The 19,699-nt window shown below is 39.2% G+C and overlaps 1 protein-coding gene across 1 annotated transcript in view; it reads left to right on the top strand.

Annotated features, from left to right (window-relative positions):
• Unc13c (unc-13 homolog C) overlaps nt 1-19,699 on the top strand; it is a 280,832-nt gene that overhangs the window by 49,231 nt on the left and 211,902 nt on the right. The window contains exons 2-3 of the mRNA XM_048332735.1: nt 3,623-3,645; nt 4,232-4,296. Of these exons, the coding sequence (XP_048188692.1) occupies nt 3,623-3,645; nt 4,232-4,296 (88 nt within the window). The remainder of the gene's footprint in view (nt 1-3,622; nt 3,646-4,231; nt 4,297-19,699) is intronic.

Genomic DNA, 19,699 nt, shown 5'->3' with positions numbered 1-19,699 from the left:
ACATTTCCTACATTTTTACATACTCATTGAATGCATCCATTTTAGTAGCCACAAATTATTACATCAGAGTCATAGGTTTTTAACCCATACATCTATACTGTCTTGTTGTTTTTTTCATCCTGGAATTAAAAACAACAAAGCAATGTTGTTCTTTATGCATGAATTATTTTTCAATATTTAAATTTTGCTAATACTGTTACATAGTACTAAAAACTAAGTGGCTTAGAATGGTACTTATATTGTAAGTGCTGAAGGATGGGAGGCCAAGATGAAACACTAACAGGGCCATGCTCTTTTTGAAGATATTGAGGAAGGATTCATCCACTTTAATATTGTCTTATGGTAATTAATTACCTCTGCAATTACCCAATTCTTAAATAAAACCACATTCTGTGGTATCAAGGATTAGGAGTTCAACCAGTAAGCTTTGGGAAAACAAACCAAAAGCAATTTCCTTGGGACTGGGAATATGGCCTAGTGGTAAATTGCTCGCCTCGTATACATGAAGCCCTGGGTTCAATTCCTCAGCACCACATAAATAGAAAAAGCCAGAAGTGGCGCTGTGGCTGAAGTGGCAGAGTGCTAGCCTTGAGCAAAAAGAAGCCAGGGACAGTGCTCAGGCCCTGAGTTCAGGGCCCAGGACTGGCAAAAAAAAAAAAAAATTCCTTAATATCAACATTCCAAACTGGAATTCACTAGTGAAAGCATTACTAAAAGATTTCTTAAACTTTTATTAAGTGTATTAAATTTATACAGTCCTGCACTCAGATAATATTTGATTTGTGATATGTTTAGTAGTATTTGATTTATGATATCTTAGAAATTATTTCTAGTGTTATAAAAATTCATCTTTATTCTATTTCTTGTTAACTCTTCAATAACACAGTATAGTTTTAGTAAATTGGTTTTTTCCCACACTTCATTGCCATAGTTTATTTGTCTAATATCTAAATTTCAATATATCATTCTGTATGTTTAGTAGATATTTCTTCCATACTCTGTTTTTCTTCATTTATTTTATATAGTTTTAATATATGGCACCTCGTCGTATATGCCTGATATGAAGATGCCCATCTTAGCAATATGGTGAAAGTTAAGAGAACAAGATGAAAATGTTGCTAATTTCGAGATGCTTCGGTTCTGGGAGATGTGTGGTCTGCAGTGCTCAGTACAAGGGCCTTGACCTCAGATCAGCAGCATGTTTCAAGGGAAGGGGTTTGCTCCAGCAGAGTTTTGGAGGGTATCAGGCAGGTGGCTGAAGGAGGAAGGGAGAAAAGTTGTTTTTGAGGAAGGAAACAAAATGCAAAAGCATGTAATTTTCAAAGGACATGATTCATAAATGGAACTACAGTGTTTTGATTCTGACTGCAGTTTAGGAGATGAAAGAGAAATGAGGAGCCATGGGACTGTCTTAATTCTGGATTGGATTTTCTGTCATTGGGACATTGAATGGGTTATGAAAAGGACAGTGGTGGTTCATGTCTGTGTTTTAGGTAGGGTGGAGGTACTGAATATTGCAAGCAGGGAGCTAAGAAAGTCCAAGAAACCAAGGAAGGAAAGAAGGTTTAAAAGTATACATGGAAATGGAATTCATCGATAACCATTGCATGTTATAGGAATTCATGTATGAATGTATCAGTACATTGTCGGATTGAGCATCTGCATTGTAGATTGATGGCCTTGGTAAGATCACTTTTGTTCAATGGGATGGTTGAGGAAAACATCTCAATGGGAAGCAATGAATAAAAAGTATTTATTCAAAATATGGAATGTTTGAAATCAGGTCTTTTTGTCTGAACCAAACAACTGCTAATGTGTAGAAAATAACTTTTTTTATTACTGCTTTGTTATATATTGACTACTTCATTAACTATTTTTAATTAACTGTGACAATTTCCCATATGCTATGTTTGGTTTTGTTTTCTGGAGATAAGATTATAATCCTGATAAAGGGCAGTTTTACATCTTGATTTCTTCTTTTTTTGTCATTTATTTCTGTTTATGTTTTAAGTAATTGTTTAAATACTTTTAAAATTGGTCAGAATTTCCAGAAGTGGGTTAAAAATAATAACCTCAGAGTTTTGTTTTTTTCTTTTTGATGGAAATGTGCTAATATTTCATACATATGTTGATGATTCTGAACTTTAAATAAGAAAAAATATATTCAAAAATATATTATATTTTAAAAAATATATTCAACCTAAGGAAGAGCCATTGTAACCCTATGTTAAAGAAGTTTCTAAGAACCATTTAGAAAATCAAATCAAATGACTTTCATAACTGTTGCAGCTCAGATACATAATTTCTGAATAATAGATGTATGATTGGTTGATGTGTCATATTCAATTAGTTATTCTATTTTTTAAATCAGCTTTGGGATAAGATATTCTTGGAGGTGGTTGTATAGTTCTGAAATAATACTGAGTTGTATTTGATACATATTATATGGTATTTTGTATACTCATAAATAAGATTTTCCCTTTATTTTCTTAAAAGATCATTTTACTGTGTTTTATATTTGAGGACATAGCCCTGAGGTATTAGAAAAATTTGCACCAAAATATTTAGTTATGGTAATCAATCCATACTTAATGAGTCAGAGAAACTCATATATTTGAGACTGGCATCAGTAAGTATCATTGTTGAGCTACATGACCTTGGACAATGATCTTTCTGAGACTCATCTCCAGAAAAAGAACTGGATTCAACTCCAAGGTCACTGCAGATCCAACGTCCTATGCCAGTTTCTACCCATAGAACTATTGCTCCAGCTTTATCCTTAATAAGCACAGCTGAATAAGTTTAAGAGCAATCATTCTACATGAAGTAATAATAATCCCAGAAGGTGTATTTCTTTTAGAAATCACAATAATAATAACCACCATCTTATAGTTGGTTGTCTTATGTACTTCAGCTCATGAGCTACTGGAACTTTAAAATGCCAGTCCTATAATTTATCATACACTGCACTGAAAGACTCTGGACCCACCACCTTTGTTTTGTGAAATTCACCCAAAATGCTGGATCTAAAATACACAAATAGAGGATCTGGAGTCCTGAGTTTGTCTCTCATTTCTGCCACTTACTAACTTTCTGATGTTAAGTCAGTGAACACTTTTATACATCAGGAAGTCAAGAGTCATTTATATTCATTTTTAGCTATATGATATGAGAATCCACAGTTAAGTAGTCATTTTATAATAGGAAGTTATATAGTCATCTGTGGTTTACTTCCACAAGTATTTACTTAGTTGTTCTTGTTAACAGTGATGGGATTTCAAAGCTGGGTTTAAACATTAGAAATTTTATTCGTTTTCCAAATATCCTTAGTAAGTGGCAGAGCCTCGCTAGAGCCCAGAATTTCTGATTTTCCAACTGTGTTCTTTTCTCAATATAGCATGTTTTCATTCACTAAGTCCAGCAATTGTCATTATATATTTTTCAATATAGGCTCTTTAAATTATGGGCCCAACGATTGCTATTCCCTTGGGGTTCATTCTGGAAACCTGTTGTGCTTTTTAAACAATGTTACAATAGCACTTTATTCATGTGTATGTTTAAATGATTCCTTGAAAAGTACTCCATCTAACACTTATCCCTTCTTTTCCCAATTCTCTTTCAGATAGCAGTTCTATGGATGAAAAGGTTTTCAATCATACTTTTTCTTCCCTCCCGAGGGATCTTGTCTTTGTACATGTTTGTTTGTGACATCTTAGACCTGTTTTGGTTTCTCTGTTTTACTTGTGAAATGTGCATGTCATCTTGGCTTTCCATTGTTTGGTTGTCCTTTAAAGTGTGCCTTCAATACGTTGCATTTCTGAAGAGGTCACACCTTTGCCAGCTGCGCTTACTTTAGCTTATACTTGCCACACAGAGGGGTCTGCTACGGTCAAACACAGCATTTGTCCTTAAGTCTGGCTTAGCCATGACCTTGCTGACTGATTCATGAACTTCACTGCACATAATCAAGTTTTAAGGGCAAAGAGTATTTGCAATATGATGTATATTTTTTTTCCTGGACTCTGCCAGTGCTTTTATTTAAATGTGATGGCTAATTTCAATGCCCCTCCCCAAAAAATACAGCTTTGACTTGGAGCTGACCCTGCTTAGCATCTATCATACTAGGTTGTTACGTGTGTAGTGCGGTTGACCTGTGTCCGAGATGTGCATCCATCTAGCCATAGTTATGCTAAAGGTCTGTTTGTTTTTCTCTTCTTCTTCTTCATTTAAGGCTCGGATAGTCAGTGGCAGTGACTTGGATGCTTCCAAATTCTCTGCACTCCAGGTATTTGGTGGGTAAGTACACTCATCACCCCCCTAACTCATTCTATTGTGAACCACACTTGCAAAGTGTTTAGAGATGGCTGGGTATTGCAGTATGGTGTAATTCATTAGTTCATCATTGCTTCAGGTGGGGTTTTTTTCCCACAGTAAAGAAATTTTATACTTTTTTCTTTAAAATTAATGGGCCACATACTCATGTCAAAAATTCTAATCTGAATGAATATATATATATAATTTCCTGTATACAGATATAAGGAATGCAGTTGAAGTAATCTAACCAAGTAATATTTTAGCATAATCATGTCACACATGAATATAGCCACACAATGGAACAGAAATGTATTTCCCAAATGCTGGCATTTTGGTCACTTGTACCTATGGCTGGCTGCATGAACATCTTTCTGTCAGTAACTCAATGAAGATAATTATTACTATTGTTTGCCTTGGTTACATGTATTACATTAATGAATGTATCAAAGTATCTACTATTGAATCTGGAAAATCATGTATGAAGCCCCCAAATTATACTGTGGTGTCACTCTGGCATGTATACCTGAGGTCTTTTTTGGCCGGCTTGCTTTCATATCTATGTTTATATGAAGTCAAGAGCTCTGAATTAGGATCTGTGTGTAGTTTAACAAAACTTAGGCTATTCCATATGTAAATAGATATGTGCTAATTTAACTCCAACTTTATGCCATGAGCTGTTCTGCTTGGTTTGTGTGTAATGACTCTTTTGATTCTTACAGTGGCCTATCAGTTAAGTATTCTTATTTTGTATGTCTTTATTGTCAAAGTGATGTACAGAGGAGTTACAGTTTCATACATAAGGCAGTGTGTATATTTCTTATCCAACTTGTTACTTCCTCCCTCATGAGTTAAATATTCTTGAGTGCAAAGTTTGTCATTAAGCTCAAGTATCTAATCCAAAAGTCTCTTAGTCACTGTACTGTATTGGTTTTTGCAACTTGAAGATTGTGCTGTGACCTTGGAGTTGATGACCTTATGCATCTCCATACCCACCAGGACCCCTATCACTTCCTCCCAGCTTGGTTTCTCACTCCTTTTGGAGCAGGGACTTCTGTCACTGTCAAAGAAACATAGTTCTGCCTCCATGCTTTTCTTAAATGCATGGTGTGCAACTTTCTAACTATAGTGAATCACTCTTGCATCTTCAATTGACACTTTCCACACCATTCTTCTTCCAGAAACAGCCTTTTGAAAGGACTTTTCCAGAGATTTAGCTAATGTGATAGTCGGGGTGTGTGTGTGTGTGTGTGTGTGTGTGTGTGTGTGTGTGTGTGTGTGTGTGTGATAATTCTGTCATCAAGAGAATTTCTCAGTGTCTGGTCTCAAGACATACCTGTTTTTCAAAACTGGAGCACAATGTCACAAGAGACCTTGAGAAAATAGAAGACAAAATCTTAGGAGGGAAATTGTGGTTGGATCACAAATACAGGTAATTGCAAAATAGAATAATGAATTCACTTATGATATTGATTCTCTTCATCTAGTAGCTCGTGACACACTCCATCACAAAGAAAAAGTGAATAGATCAACCAAACAGGTTGCAGAGGGATCTCAAGTGGCACCAAATGAAGAAAGATAAGAGAACTCAGATACTGAGTCTGACAAGGAGAAGGTGCAGAGGAAAGTCTTGAAACCCTCTTCCAGTCTTAAGAGTTTGTTATCAGTGTTATATCCTATCATATTATCACCACAGTCAGGTAGATGTTTCTGTGAGCAAGCCACTCCAGAGGCTTAACGCACTGATCTGCATTCACTCATGCATGTCTGGTCAGCTGGAAAGGGACAATGCTCCATGTCTGGCTGCTGCCTGGCATCACAGGGAAGAATTGGGTGATGTGTCATTCATCATCCTGCCGGCCACACAAGCTTCTTCAGTGGTAATGGCAGGATTCTAATCTAACAGCTGTAAGCATACAAGGTCATTCTCTTCCAGGGAGGGCTAGAGAGCAACACCTGTCACTTAGCTGCACTCTCTAGTGTAAAACAAGTCCTGAGTCCACCTGGGTACCCAAGAATGTGAGAACAAATCTTCCTCTGCATGAGAGAAATGAATCCTTAATTACCTAAATAAATTATGCTTCTCTAGCAAAATAAACAACTTTTCCAATTACATGTGTTCCTTAACTTGAAGTAGATACAAGGTTGTGTTACAATTTTACCCCTACTTAAAAGATAGCATTCTTTGAATTTGCAATGAAAAAAAATTGCCATGAGAATCTTGTTTATATTTATATCACTGTTTATATGAGCTCAGCTGCAATAGATTAATGGACACAGTGCTCTGCAATCTTAAAAAGAGGAGTTATGTTTTGTTTTGGCCAGGCCTGGGGCTTGAACTCAGGGCCTGGGTATTGTCCCTTAGGCTTTTTTTGCTCAAGGCAGGCACTACTTGAGCCACAGCACCACTTGTAGCTTTTTCTGAGTTGTCTATTAGAGATAAGAGTCTCATGGACTTTTCTGCCTGGGCTGGCTTTGAACCACAATCCTCAGATCTTAGCCTCCTGCATAGCTAAGATTATACACATGAGCCACCAGCGCCCAGCTGGAGACGTTTTTAATTTAGAATGATTGGGGCAAATCTTACGAAGGAAGTAGCATTCAATCAGAACTTGAATGTGTGGATATAGTTTTGGCATGTAGTATGCAAAAGAAAATGCACACCAGAAACTTATATTAAAACTCAAAAGTGTATTGGACAGTGGTATCAGCACATGTTGCTCAGAGAAGTAGACTATGTATTTGGAAAGGTGAGTTATAAGTCTGAATGCCTGACTAATGATATAAAGAATGTATATCAGTCTTTGGAGTCACACACATACATATATGTGTGAGTACATATACACACGTGTGTGTGTGTATCAGAAAACCTCTACTTAGAAAAGAATGATAAGTGTACTGGGCACAGAGATGAACAATAACTAATGTATGATGGGGATAATGAGAGGGAATAAGATGGTGAACTTACTTATACTCACAAGACTATATAGGGTTTTTATTTTCAATCAACTAGAGCAGAATCATCTGCCAAAAGTTATGTGCAAGAATTTTTAGAAAGGCATTCATTTCCAGAAGCAAGAGCACTCAGGCAGAGCAGGCTTCTCTTTTGCTTTGAGGACTTTTACATAAGTCTGTCATCCAGAATAAGCACCATTGTAACTCTTCCTCATTATCTTGATGTGTAGACTCCTAGGTACCAGGTAAGAAAGGCCAGAGATGGAGATTTGTACATGCCATCACTGCCACAAAGATCTGAGCAAAAATCTTTTCACACAGAGTGACACCACCTGAATCTCACCTTGACATAGCAAACTCATTTCAGGATGCAATACTTTTAAAATTGTTGTTCTAGATTCACACAGCAACAACTCCAGAACCCTTTGGGTTTTAATGTTTTATTCCCAAAAGGTGGTTAGCAGTCGCCATCCCATTATATCCTAATACAGTCACAGGGTCAATTAGTGTATTTCAATATTTTCTTCATCTAGCACACCTTGTAGAAGATAGTAGCTCTATGAAACATTATAGGAATTGTGTAAAGCTTTGCTTTTGGTGATCAGCGGTAGGGTTTTCAGGATTCTGGAAAGGTTTCCAGATGCAGATATGTCAATGCTGAAATCAATGAAATTCTGAGCAATTGCTTAGGGGGTCCATGGGACTCTGGATGACCCAACTGGCTACTCAGAAATGTCCTCTGATACCAACATACCAATTAACACACATAACTCACTAAAATCTAACATTTAGCCAGGTGTGGATGGCTCATGCCTGTAATCCTAGCTACTTGGAGGCTGAAATCTGAGGATCATGGTTCAAAGCCAGCCTGGGCAGGAAAGTCCATGAAATTCTTATCTCCAATAAACTACTCAGAAAAAGCCAGAAGTGGCACTGTGACTTGAGTGGTAGAGTGCTAGCATTGAGCACAAAGAGGGGCAGGGACAGTGTCTAGGCCGAGTTCAAGCCCCAGAGCCAGCTGAAAAAAAAAAAAAGTGGAGCTGTAGCTCAAGTGGTAGAATATCAGCCTTGAGGTAAAATGCCAAGTGAGACCATAAAACATGCATGACTGCACACGCACAGACACATGAACATGTCATTTAGAAAATTAAGTTAAGCAATATACTTCTATTCATGAGGCTCTCTACATCCCTGGGCTTCTGCATAAGAAAATTTGTGGATTCATGCTTGCAAATATAACTGCCTATTTCAGCCAGCCACTTTTTTATTTCATTAGCCAGAATTGTTTCTTCTTTGCTTCAAGCTGTATCTTCCTGCAGACTGGAACGTGAGCGAGATTTTATTTCCTGATGTTAGGCAAGAGGACCCCCATTTTGTTGCAGTCAATGCTGGAAAGACATTGTCCCCCTGCTTAGAAACTCCACACACTCCACCTCACACCACTGAGCACCTCTCTCCCCTGGCAGCATGTCTTACTTACTATACTTTAGCTATTTTATGTACACTACTGAGCAGGCAACAATAGAACTGTCATGTAAACATGCTGATACCATAATTTCCAAGTTTTCTGTAGCATTCATTTTCTATTTAGACCAATGGAGCAGGCAGAATGAACACAGTAAAAGTCTGACACAATATTAATATCAATGGATTTGAATAAAAGGGGAAAAACCAGAGGGAGAGAACTATAGCATTTCAATGAAGTCAAGACAGTGTGCTGTTCATTTGATAGCACTATTCATTCTGTGGGTCTTTTTTTTTTTATTCGAGTACAAATTGCAAATCATAAGGTCATTTCTTCCGCACTGTATTTAGCTGAGAAGGCAGTCAAGTGAACAAGACAGGCAGTGTACCATAGGAACTGGAAAGGGGAAGCCAGTGGTACTGTGGCTGGTATATGTCTTAGTGTTTTGACATTTAAGACCTTACTTAAGCCAGGACCAGTCATTTGGATACATGAATCATTGGACTAATTTAGTATATGCATAAGATTCATGAGGATATGATTCAAACGTAAGGATTTTAAAGACGGGTTGGTACCAAGTGCTAGTATGGGTTATTTGCCTGCCTTTTTAAAATATATTTTTCTAACTCCAAACACCTGAAGTATGTTAAACTGTATTTTAATAGGAACTCAGACAATCATTATAATGAGGGCAAAATGAGGAAAAACACAAATCTGTTCAATTCAGAGTAGACTATGACATTTCCAATGACATATCAGCTTAAGTGGGGCAAGGAAACTCCAATGCGGGTGACAAAAGGGCTTGTCAAGTGGATGACAGGAGTTTGGCACAGCTCACACTCATAATCCTACCCACTCACAAGGCTGAGATTTGAATATCAAGGTTAAAAGCCAGCCTGGCAAGGAAAAACTGAGACTCTTAGCTCAAATTTACCACCAAAAACTTGTTAAGTGAAGCTGTGGCTCAAGTGGTAGAGTGCCAGACTTGAGCAGAAAACTAAGAGACAACAACCAGACTCTACACACACACAAATAGGCTTGGCACCCATTTTACATCTCTGGTCATTCTATAAGTTGAATAATAGACAAGAGCTTTCAGCTCTCCAATTTGGATGCAGAGTGGAGTTCTTGGGCTTGCATGTGAATCACCAAGCCATGACTTGCTGAAGACACGTGTAGCCCATTCAACTACTATAGAAACATCCTGAGATTAATGATTTTTGTCCACTTAAACTGTAGCTGAAAATTTTTAAGTGTTCATAGAGTTAATCCTATTGCAATGACCTGGGAGAATTAAGAACTGCCACAATTTCTCTTACAGTGGGAATAAATATCTGTACAGTCAGTTATACAAATTCAGAGTTGTTTTGGTTTTGGTATATTTGTGCTTTTAAATTGGATACTACAAGCCCTTCTGTCAACTACCATTAGAAGTCTGATTTTTTTCCAGACAATTGGACATCTGTGTCATGGAGGGATTTGGGGGTTTTGTTGTTGTTGTTGAAGCACAGATTTTTTGTTGGTTATTTAACATTTCCACGCTTATTTGGTCTCTAGTAATTAGGAAGTTAGATATGATGGGGCCGTGGTGTTGGTGTCATGTTTAAATCTCAGTTTCTCTCTTTCTCTCTCTCTCTCTTTCTCTCTCTCTCACTCTCAAGTGCCTATGGTTCAAGATTTTTGTTTTTATTCTTTTAGAAGATAGCCTACCTAAATACATGACTGTCAGCAAAAGGGAATCATGTCCAATGTAATATTCATACATCTAATTATTTTCACTTGAATGTTTAATAAAAATCCATAATAACTAATTCCAAAAGAGTTGAGGTGATCATAGGCAAGTGCCTAGTGTATGTTTCCCAGTAATTTCATGAAAAAGCAGAAACATATCTATTTCTCTCTTTGGCTGCCTTAAGGTTCCAACCCCTGTATTTGCAGGGTCTGGAGGCCTTATTCTCCTAGCTTGTGTCTCTGTGAGTCACAAATGGACAGACCAGAAGGTATCCTGGACTAGCCCATGCAATCGAAAAGGAACTCTTATGGCCTCATTCTGGAAGATTCCTGAAAAAAAAAAAGACCAAAACACAGCATACATATAAGAATAAGTTTTGAATAATTATATCTGTGGCCAAAAATATACAAAAAAATCCAAGTGTGGTTCTTTCTACTCACTCAACCTCAGATGGGGAGCTTTTGTTCACATTGTGCTCTTAAGTCAGGAGAGGATTTCTTCTTGTGCTTGATTATATTTGAGGTAGTTTTATGAATAGCATATGATCACAACACTTTTCTAACTTTAACAGCAGGGAGAATGACAAAGAGTTAAGAATTTTAGAAAACAAATTTCTGGAATTAAATTGGAAATTAAAAAGAAATAATTTAAAAATACACTTATGATCAGTGCATAAAAGTAATTTTTTGGACAAGACCATGAGGATTCTTCTTGCAATATACAATGGGTATGATGTCTAATTAGTCAGCATTGATCACCAGTGGTCACCAAGAATAGCTAAAAGCAGTTAACCTAACTTTCAACAAAGATTAGAGGGGCTGAAGGCCCCAGCTTGAAAGAGATGCAACCTCATAACCCAGGCAAGAAAATTTTATAGTTAGCCTAGATTTAATGACACACACCATCAAAGAGGTGATTATTTGCTTACATTTGTTTCAGTACAGATGAAAAGCATCCTTTCCAAAAATCCCCAGAGAATGTTTAGGAAACTAAATCCTGTTAAAACCACTTCAATGAACAAGTTTATAAGCTTGTTAGGTAGAAATATGCCTGATGGCTATGAATTTATGTGCCAGTGAGATTATGAGTAGTCTCAGAACCCAAGTTATTTCTAAGTATAGAGAGTTTCCTCTACTTAGAAAGCTTTTGTTTATTTATTTTTTAAATATTTTTGCCTATTACTGGGCACCTTACTAAGCTCTTATTGATTCCAGAGTTGACTACCAGAGTTTCAGGGGACATTCTTGGTTAACAGTAGTACCTCATGGCAGTTACAAATAGAACCCCAAATGCTCAGCTCACCATGACCTGGAAGGCTGGTGTTACTCCCTCTGCATCCTCTGGAGCTTTTCCTCCTTTCTTCACAGTGTTTCTGCTATCTGTCCTGCTGTGGTCTCTGTTATTGATGCCTGTAATGTTTTGTGGCACATAATCACCTCTTCACTCTTCTTTTTCAAGAAGTTTTCCTTGGCCTTAAAATTTATTTCAAGCTCCCTGCTTACTCTAGTAATGATTAGTGGTTTTCATTAGCAAACACTTCCCAGCTCAAATATATATATATATATCTTTTATTTGATCATGTGTTTGCTTTCTTTTTTTCTCTCAAGGTTGTAAGCTTCATTTCAGCAAGGACAATATCTTTTTTCAAAAAAAAAAATCACTTTTTCCTGTACCTATTATGGTGTGCTGTGTATAATAGGAGTTCCATAAACACATCTTTAAAAAATGAATGCTCTCCAAATGTGTTTCTGTTTCTTTCAGATAAGACTAAGCTCTCACATAGCTTTTAGAAGGAAAGAGATACTTGTCTCTATTATGATACTCATTCTGATAGTCACTTAATAGATTTGCACTTGATGAGCATTTGTATATAAAAATATACAACATATTAAGGACTTGAAAATTGTAAAATAATGACATTTTCAGGCAGAAAACAGGAGAAGGCCAGAGAGTATACTCAGGCAGAACACTAAGAGAAAAGGGAAAAACAAAATCATTTAGCTCATTGTAAACAGGGATTATCAACTCCAAGTACTTCATTTGACAAAAGACAAATTATATATAATATATATATACTTTTTTTTAGAAGGGGAATAAATAGATAAAGGAAAGCAATCAGTAAATTTTAGGGGGTTTTCAAAAAGTGCCTTCATTATAGATGGAACTGAACAAACATTAAATATGCCTCTTTAAAGTTAAAAACATGAAAAACCAGCAGCCAGAAGCAGTGGAGAAACGCAGGAAAGCAAAAAGGAACAAAAAAGAAGAGCTGAAAACCTACACGGAGCTGGAGAATCTCCAGGGCACCCTCCCCCCACCAGCCGACCCTGGCCCAAACAGGGCCAGGCTGGGAAAGGGGGACCCGGCGATCAGCAGACAGGCTGCCGGGAGTGCAAAATTCAGACAGCGAGACTCCACGAACACCAGGGACAGTGCGGACCAAGACACACGGCGACGGCGACGGGAAGTTCGGGTCCACACTGGGTTCGGACAGACGGCGGCTGGGGAACCCAGCGCGACAGAAGGAGGGAACTGGGGAAGCCACCAGGACACTTCGCCACCCCCTGAAGGACCAACGGCTGCACGGGACACACACACAATCCAGGATCAGTGAGTCCCCCATTACCCCCTCACCCAACGGGAGACTAGCTATCAGAGACCCAAGCCCTACAAAGAAGCTAGATCTCCCTCCCTCCCCCTCCCCACCCCGAGGGAACAAAGAACCGCCAAATCAGGCGGGAAGCTCCCATCAGGCGCTGGGAAGTCAGTTTAGCAGGGGAAAGGCAGAGCAGCCCCAAGGCCCCACAGGTTCCTGAACTGGCAGAACCGGCCCTGCCCCATTCCCAACAGGGGCCGGGGGACGTCCGGCAGTGCAAGCCCCACCCGAGGCGCCTGGACCTCGCAGACTCTTACAACTAAAATCACAGGCGCTGGTGGGCAATACCAGCACAGCAGGGACACCTGGGCCTGGTCATGCTCCCCCTCGCAGCGGAGGCAAGGTCTGAGGGTGCTAACCAACGCCCGGACAGTCGATCCCACTGGGCCCCACACATACCGCCCCCCCCAATGGACTTGCGGGAGGGCGCAAACACAACCCAACAACCCCGGGCTCACTCTGGGAGGCGTACCCCGCTAAAGTGGACGGGGCCACAGCGCTAGTGCCTGTTGTAGCGGGCGCACAGCGCACAGGAGGGTGGGGCCCCCAGCGACAGCACCCGCTCTGGTAGGCGTACCCCGCACTGGTGGGTGGGGCCACAGTGGCAGCATCTGCTCCAGTAGACACGCCTACACAGGAGGGAGGGCAGAGCTACAAACCAAACCTGAGAAGCCAGCCACAGATTTCCAGATGCGCAAATCACAAAGAAACATAACACAGTTCATCAAAGAGCAAGCCAACTCGCCAGCTCCAAAAAGCAGCACGACTGAAGAGGAGATGGAGATTAAACAAGCAAATGAGGCCATGTTAACAGGAATGATGGAAAGTGTCAGAAATGAAATCAGAAAACAATTCCAGGAGTTTAGAGCGGAAATCTTGAAGGACACCCACGAAGCCAAGAAAGAAATGGAAGCAAAAATGGATACAATGCAAGCCTTCCTTAAAGAAAATCTTAACACCCTGAGAATTGAAATGCATGAAAAAATAGATTTAAAATACAACTCTTTAAAGGAAGAAATTTCCACAATCAGAGCTGATCTGACAACCATAAATAGCTCTCTGACATCCATAAACTCCGCAATTGAAACCATAACACAGAGTGGACCATATGGAATCCAGAATCTCTTGCCTGGATGATGAAGCAGCCGACAACAACCAGAAATTGACCACACTCCAAGAAACGGTGAAGCTTCAGGGCAGACTAATCCAGGAACTAATGGACAGACAAAGACAAGAGATATAATCTGCGCATAATTGGAATAGAAGAAGGAGCCGAATACCAGAGCAGAGGGCTTAAACATGTTCTCAATAAAGTTATTGCAGAAAACTTACACAATCTCACAGGGGACCCCATCCAGGTAACCAAAGCCTATAGGACACCTTGCAGACCAGACCCCAGAAAAGCCACCCCAAGGCACATAATATTCAAGACTTCAGACCTCAAGATTAAAGAGCAAATTCTGAATTCAGCCAAAGTGAAGAACGAAACTTTCTACAATGGGAAGAGGATTCGAATAACAGCTGACTTATCCACAAAAACTTACCAAGCACGAAGTGAGTGGAAGAAAACCATCCAAGTACTTCAGGCTAACAATATGCAACCTCGGATCAAACATCCAGCGAAACTGGAGTTCACATTCGAAGGGAAAACCAGATCTTTCCACACCAAAGAGGAGCTAAAGGAGTATGTGAATAAAAAACAAGCCCTACAGCAAATTCTAAGAGGGGAGCCCCATCCAACAGAGATCGTACAAGACACACAGACAGAATCAGAAAGAAACTACAATAGCCAAAGTCCAACAGAAAGAACAACTCACTAAAGACAAGAAAAAAAAAAGAGGAAAAAACAGCCCAACAAGAAAATGGAAGGAGAAAAAAACACCCTTATATCTTTAAATATAAATGGTTTAAACTCTCCGATAAAGAGGAGCAGACTGGCAGAATGGATTCGCAAACAAAAAGTTGACATCTGCTGTCTACAAGAGACCCACCTTACAGCAAGGGACAAAAACAGGCTTTGAATGAAAGGATGGAGCAAGATCTACCAAGGAAATGCACCCACCAAAACGGCAGGTGTAGCCATCCTGATCTCAGACAAGCTGGACTTTTCATTAAAATCAACTCAAAAAGACAAAGAAGGACACTACATATTAATACAAGGAAAAATCCAGAATCAAGACATCACGGTGATAAATGTATACTCACTGAACAAAAGAGGCCCTACATATGTCAAGCAAATTCTCACAGAACTACAGAACAAGATAGACACAAACACAATCATAGTGGGTGACACTAATACCCCTCTCTCTCCAAGAGACAGACCCAACACCCAGAGGATTAGCAAGGGAGCTGAGGACCTAAGTAACACCATTTCCCAAATGGATCTGACAGACCTATACAGAACCTTCCACCCTACAGAGACCCAATACACCTTCTTTCCAGCAGCCCATGGATCATATTCCAAAATAGACCACGTCATAGCCCACACAAAGAACCTCAGCAAATACAAAAGTATTGACATCATCCCATGTATTATATCTGATCACAGTGGATTAAAGGTAACCCTCAACAACAAAGGATACCATAGAGGCTATACACACTCTTGGAGGCTAAACCCCACGCTGCTATCCAACACGGGCCACAGACCAAATTAAAGATGAAATCAACGAATTCATAAGCCACAATGACAATGAAAACACATCACAAACCTATGGGACACAGCTAAGGCAGTACTGAGGGGCAAGATCATTGCCCTCAGCACTCACATTAAAAGAATGGAAGGGAGCTGGGGATATAGCCTAGTGGCAAGAGTGCCTGCCTCGGATACACGGGGCCCTAGGTTCGATTCCCCAGCAACACATATACAGAAAACGGCCAGAAGCGGCGCTGTGGCTCAAGTGGCAGAGTGCTAGCCTTGAGCGGGAAGAAGCCAGGGACAGTGCTCAGGCCCTGAGTCCAAGGCCCAGGACTGGCCAAAAAAAAAAAAAAAAAGAATGGAAGGAGAGCAGATGAATAACCTCACGATGAAACTAAAACAACTGGAGAAACAAGAAACGACAGAATCTAAAATGACTAGGAGGGGAGAGATCACAAAGATTAAAGAAGAGATAAATCTGATTGAAAATAGAAAGACCATTCAACAAATAAATAAGACTAAAAGCTGGTTCTTTGAGAAAATAAACAAAATTGACAGACCCCTTGCAAAACTTACAAAAAAAAGAAGAGACTCATATACGTAAAATCAAGGACTCCACCGGAAAAATTACAACAATTACACACGATATTCAAACAATCATAAGGAGCTATTTCCAAAACCTCTACTCAGCAAAAAACAATAATTTTACAGAAATGGATCAATTCTTAGAGAAGTAGAAACTGCCCAAACTGAACCAAGAAGAAATAAATCAACTAAATAAACCAGTAACTTACAGTGAGATACAGGAGGTAATCAAGAACCTCCCAACAAAGAAAAGCCCAGGCCCAGATGGATTCACCAACGAATTCTACAAAACCTTTAGTGATGAGCTAATACCAACACTCCTCAAACTCTTCCGTGAAATAGAAACAGAGGGAGAAATCCCAAACTCATTCTACAAAGCTAATATCATACTCATTCCCAAACCAGGCAAAGACCCAACAAAAAAAGAGAACTACAGACCAATATCACTAATGAACACAGACGCAAAGCTCCTCAATAAAATATTAGCTAACAGGATCCAGAAACTGATCAAGAAAATCATACATCATGACCAAGTAGGCTTCATCCCACAGTCACAAGGATGGTTCAACATCCATAAGTCAATCAACATAATTCACCACATAAACAGATCTAAAATTAAGAATTACATTGTTATCTCAGTCGATGCCCAAAAAGCCTTTGACAAAATACAACACCCATACCTATTAAAAGCTTTGGAGAGAACAGGAATAGATGGAACATTCCTCAAAACAGTAAAAGCCATATACAACAGACCAACTGCTAATATCATATTAAATGGAGAGAAACTTAAATCATTCCCCCTAAACTCAGGAACAAGACAAGGATGCCCACTCTCCCCACTTCTGTTCAACATAGTGCTGGAATCCCTAGCCATAGCAATAAGGCAAGAGGAGGACATCAAAGGGATCCACATCGGCAAGGAAGAAATCAAGTTATCCCTACTCGCAGTTGACATGATCTTATATCTAAAGGACCCAAAAAACTCAGTACCCAAACTCCTACACCTAATATACCAATTTGGCAAAGTAGCAGGATACAAAATCAATCCACAAATGTCAGCAGCTTTTCTGTACACCAGCAATATACAAACAGAAAAGGAAATTATGGAAACAATTCCATTTACAGTAGCCAAAAAAAGAATAAAGTACCTATGGATCAACTTAACCAAGGATCAACTTAACCAAGGACGTGACGGACCTATTTAATGAAAACTATAAAAATCTAATAAGGGAAATCAAAGAAGACACTAGGAGATGGAAAGACCTCCCATGCTCATGGGTAGGCAGAATCAATATAGTGAAAATGGCCATATTGCCCAAATTGTTATACAAATTCAATGCAATACCTATCAAAATCCCAGCCACATTCTTCACTGAAATAGAGAAACCAATCCATAAATTCATATGGAACAGCAAAAAACCTAGAATAGCCAAAGCAATTCTAGGCAAAAAAAAAAATAGTGCAGGAGGTATCACCATACCAGACTTCAAGCTCTACTACAAGGCCATCATAACAAAAACAGCATGGTATTGGTATAAAAACAGATTGGAAGACCAATGGATTAGAATTGAAGACCCAGAAATAAAACCGCACTCTTACAGCCAACTGATACTCGACAAAGGAGCTAAAGACATACAATGGAATAAACATAGCCTCTTCAACTACTGGTGCTGGGAGAACTGGGCAGCCATATGCAGAAAACTCAAAGTAGACCCAAGCCTATCACCATGCACCAAGATCAACTCAAAATGGATCAAGGACCTCAACATCAGACCTGAATCCTTGAAACTACTGAAGGACAGAGTAGGAAAGACACTAGAACTTATAGGCACAGGAAGGAACTTCCTGAATAGAGTCCCAGGGGCACAACAAATAGGGGAAAGACTCGACAAATGGGACTACTACAAATTAAAAAGTTTCTGCACAGCTAAGGACATAGCCACCAAAATAGAAAGACAGCCAACGATATGGGAAAGGATATTTACCAGCACAGCAACAGACAAAGGCCTGATATCGGTCATCTACAGAGAACTCAAAAAACTAAGCCCCTCCAAGCCCAATAAACCTATTAGGAAATGGGCAAAGGAGCTAAAGAGAGACTTCACAAGAGAAGATATAAAAATGGCAAAGAAACACATGAGGAAATGCTCAACATCCCTGGTAGTAAAGGAAATGCAAATTTTTATTGTTGTTTTTACAACCCTGAGATACCACCTCACCCCAGTTAGAATGGCCTATACTCTGAACTTAGGCAACAACAAATGCTGGAGGGGGTGCGGGGAAAGAGGAACCCTTCTCCATTGTTAGTGGGAGTGCAAATTAGTACAACCACTTTGGAGAACAGTATGGAGGTTTCTCAAAAAGCTCAATATAGACCTACCCTATGACCCAGCCATACCACTCCTAGGCATCTATCCTAAACAGCAAACCCCAAGATATCAAAAAGACATTTGTACTTCCATGTTTATCGCGGCACAATTCACAATAGCCAAAATATGGAAACAACCCAGATGCCCCTCCACAGACGAATGGATCCAAAAAATATGGTACTTATACACAATGGAATACTACATAGTGATTAGGAATGGTGAAATATTGTTATTCGCAGGGAAATGGTCAGAACTTGAACAAACAATGTTGAGCGAGACAAGCCTAGAACATAGAAAACAAAGGGGCATGATCTCCCTGATATATGACTGTTAACAAAGGGAGACAGAGAGACAGTAGAGACCAAGTCTGTGAAACCAAAAACTGCTTGTCAAATAGTATTCCCCACAGGATTGGGGCAGCGACCCAACAGTATGTAACTAAAACCAAACAATTACTCAACATATAAAGGTCAAAAATTGACCTCTCAGGGGAATACAATAGCTCAAAAGCTAGGTATGTACGTTCATATAAGACTACTGTTGACATATGGTCTAATATCGACATTACATTTAAAGCCCTAGGCGAACTTTCTTGGGTGTGGCCACGTGGCTACTGTTTATGTTCTTGATACATTGTATATTGTATATATGTCTACCTGACCTAGAGAAGAGATAGAAAAACAGGACGTAAGATATCACAAGAAATGTACACACTGCCCTACTATGTAACTGTACCCTTTTCGCACAACACCTTGTCAAAAAATTTGTGTTCAATTAATAAACAAATAAATTAAAAAAAAATTAAAAACATGGTGAACTGAGTACATTGGAAACCGTGTATACTGGTATTAGAACTAGGAAACTGAAAGGGAATACCTAAATCGAGAGACACAGGGTAAAAAAGATAAACAACTACAAAAGCAATACTTGCAAAACTGTTTGGTGTAAATGAACTGAACAACTCATGGGGGGGAAAGGGAAAGGGGGAGGG

Source organism: Perognathus longimembris, chromosome 23 (genome assembly GCF_023159225.1).
Source record: "Perognathus longimembris pacificus isolate PPM17 chromosome 23, ASM2315922v1, whole genome shotgun sequence".
Lineage (NCBI taxonomy): Eukaryota > Metazoa > Chordata > Mammalia > Rodentia > Heteromyidae > Perognathus > Perognathus longimembris.
This window is presented reverse-complemented; position numbering and strand designations above follow the sequence as displayed.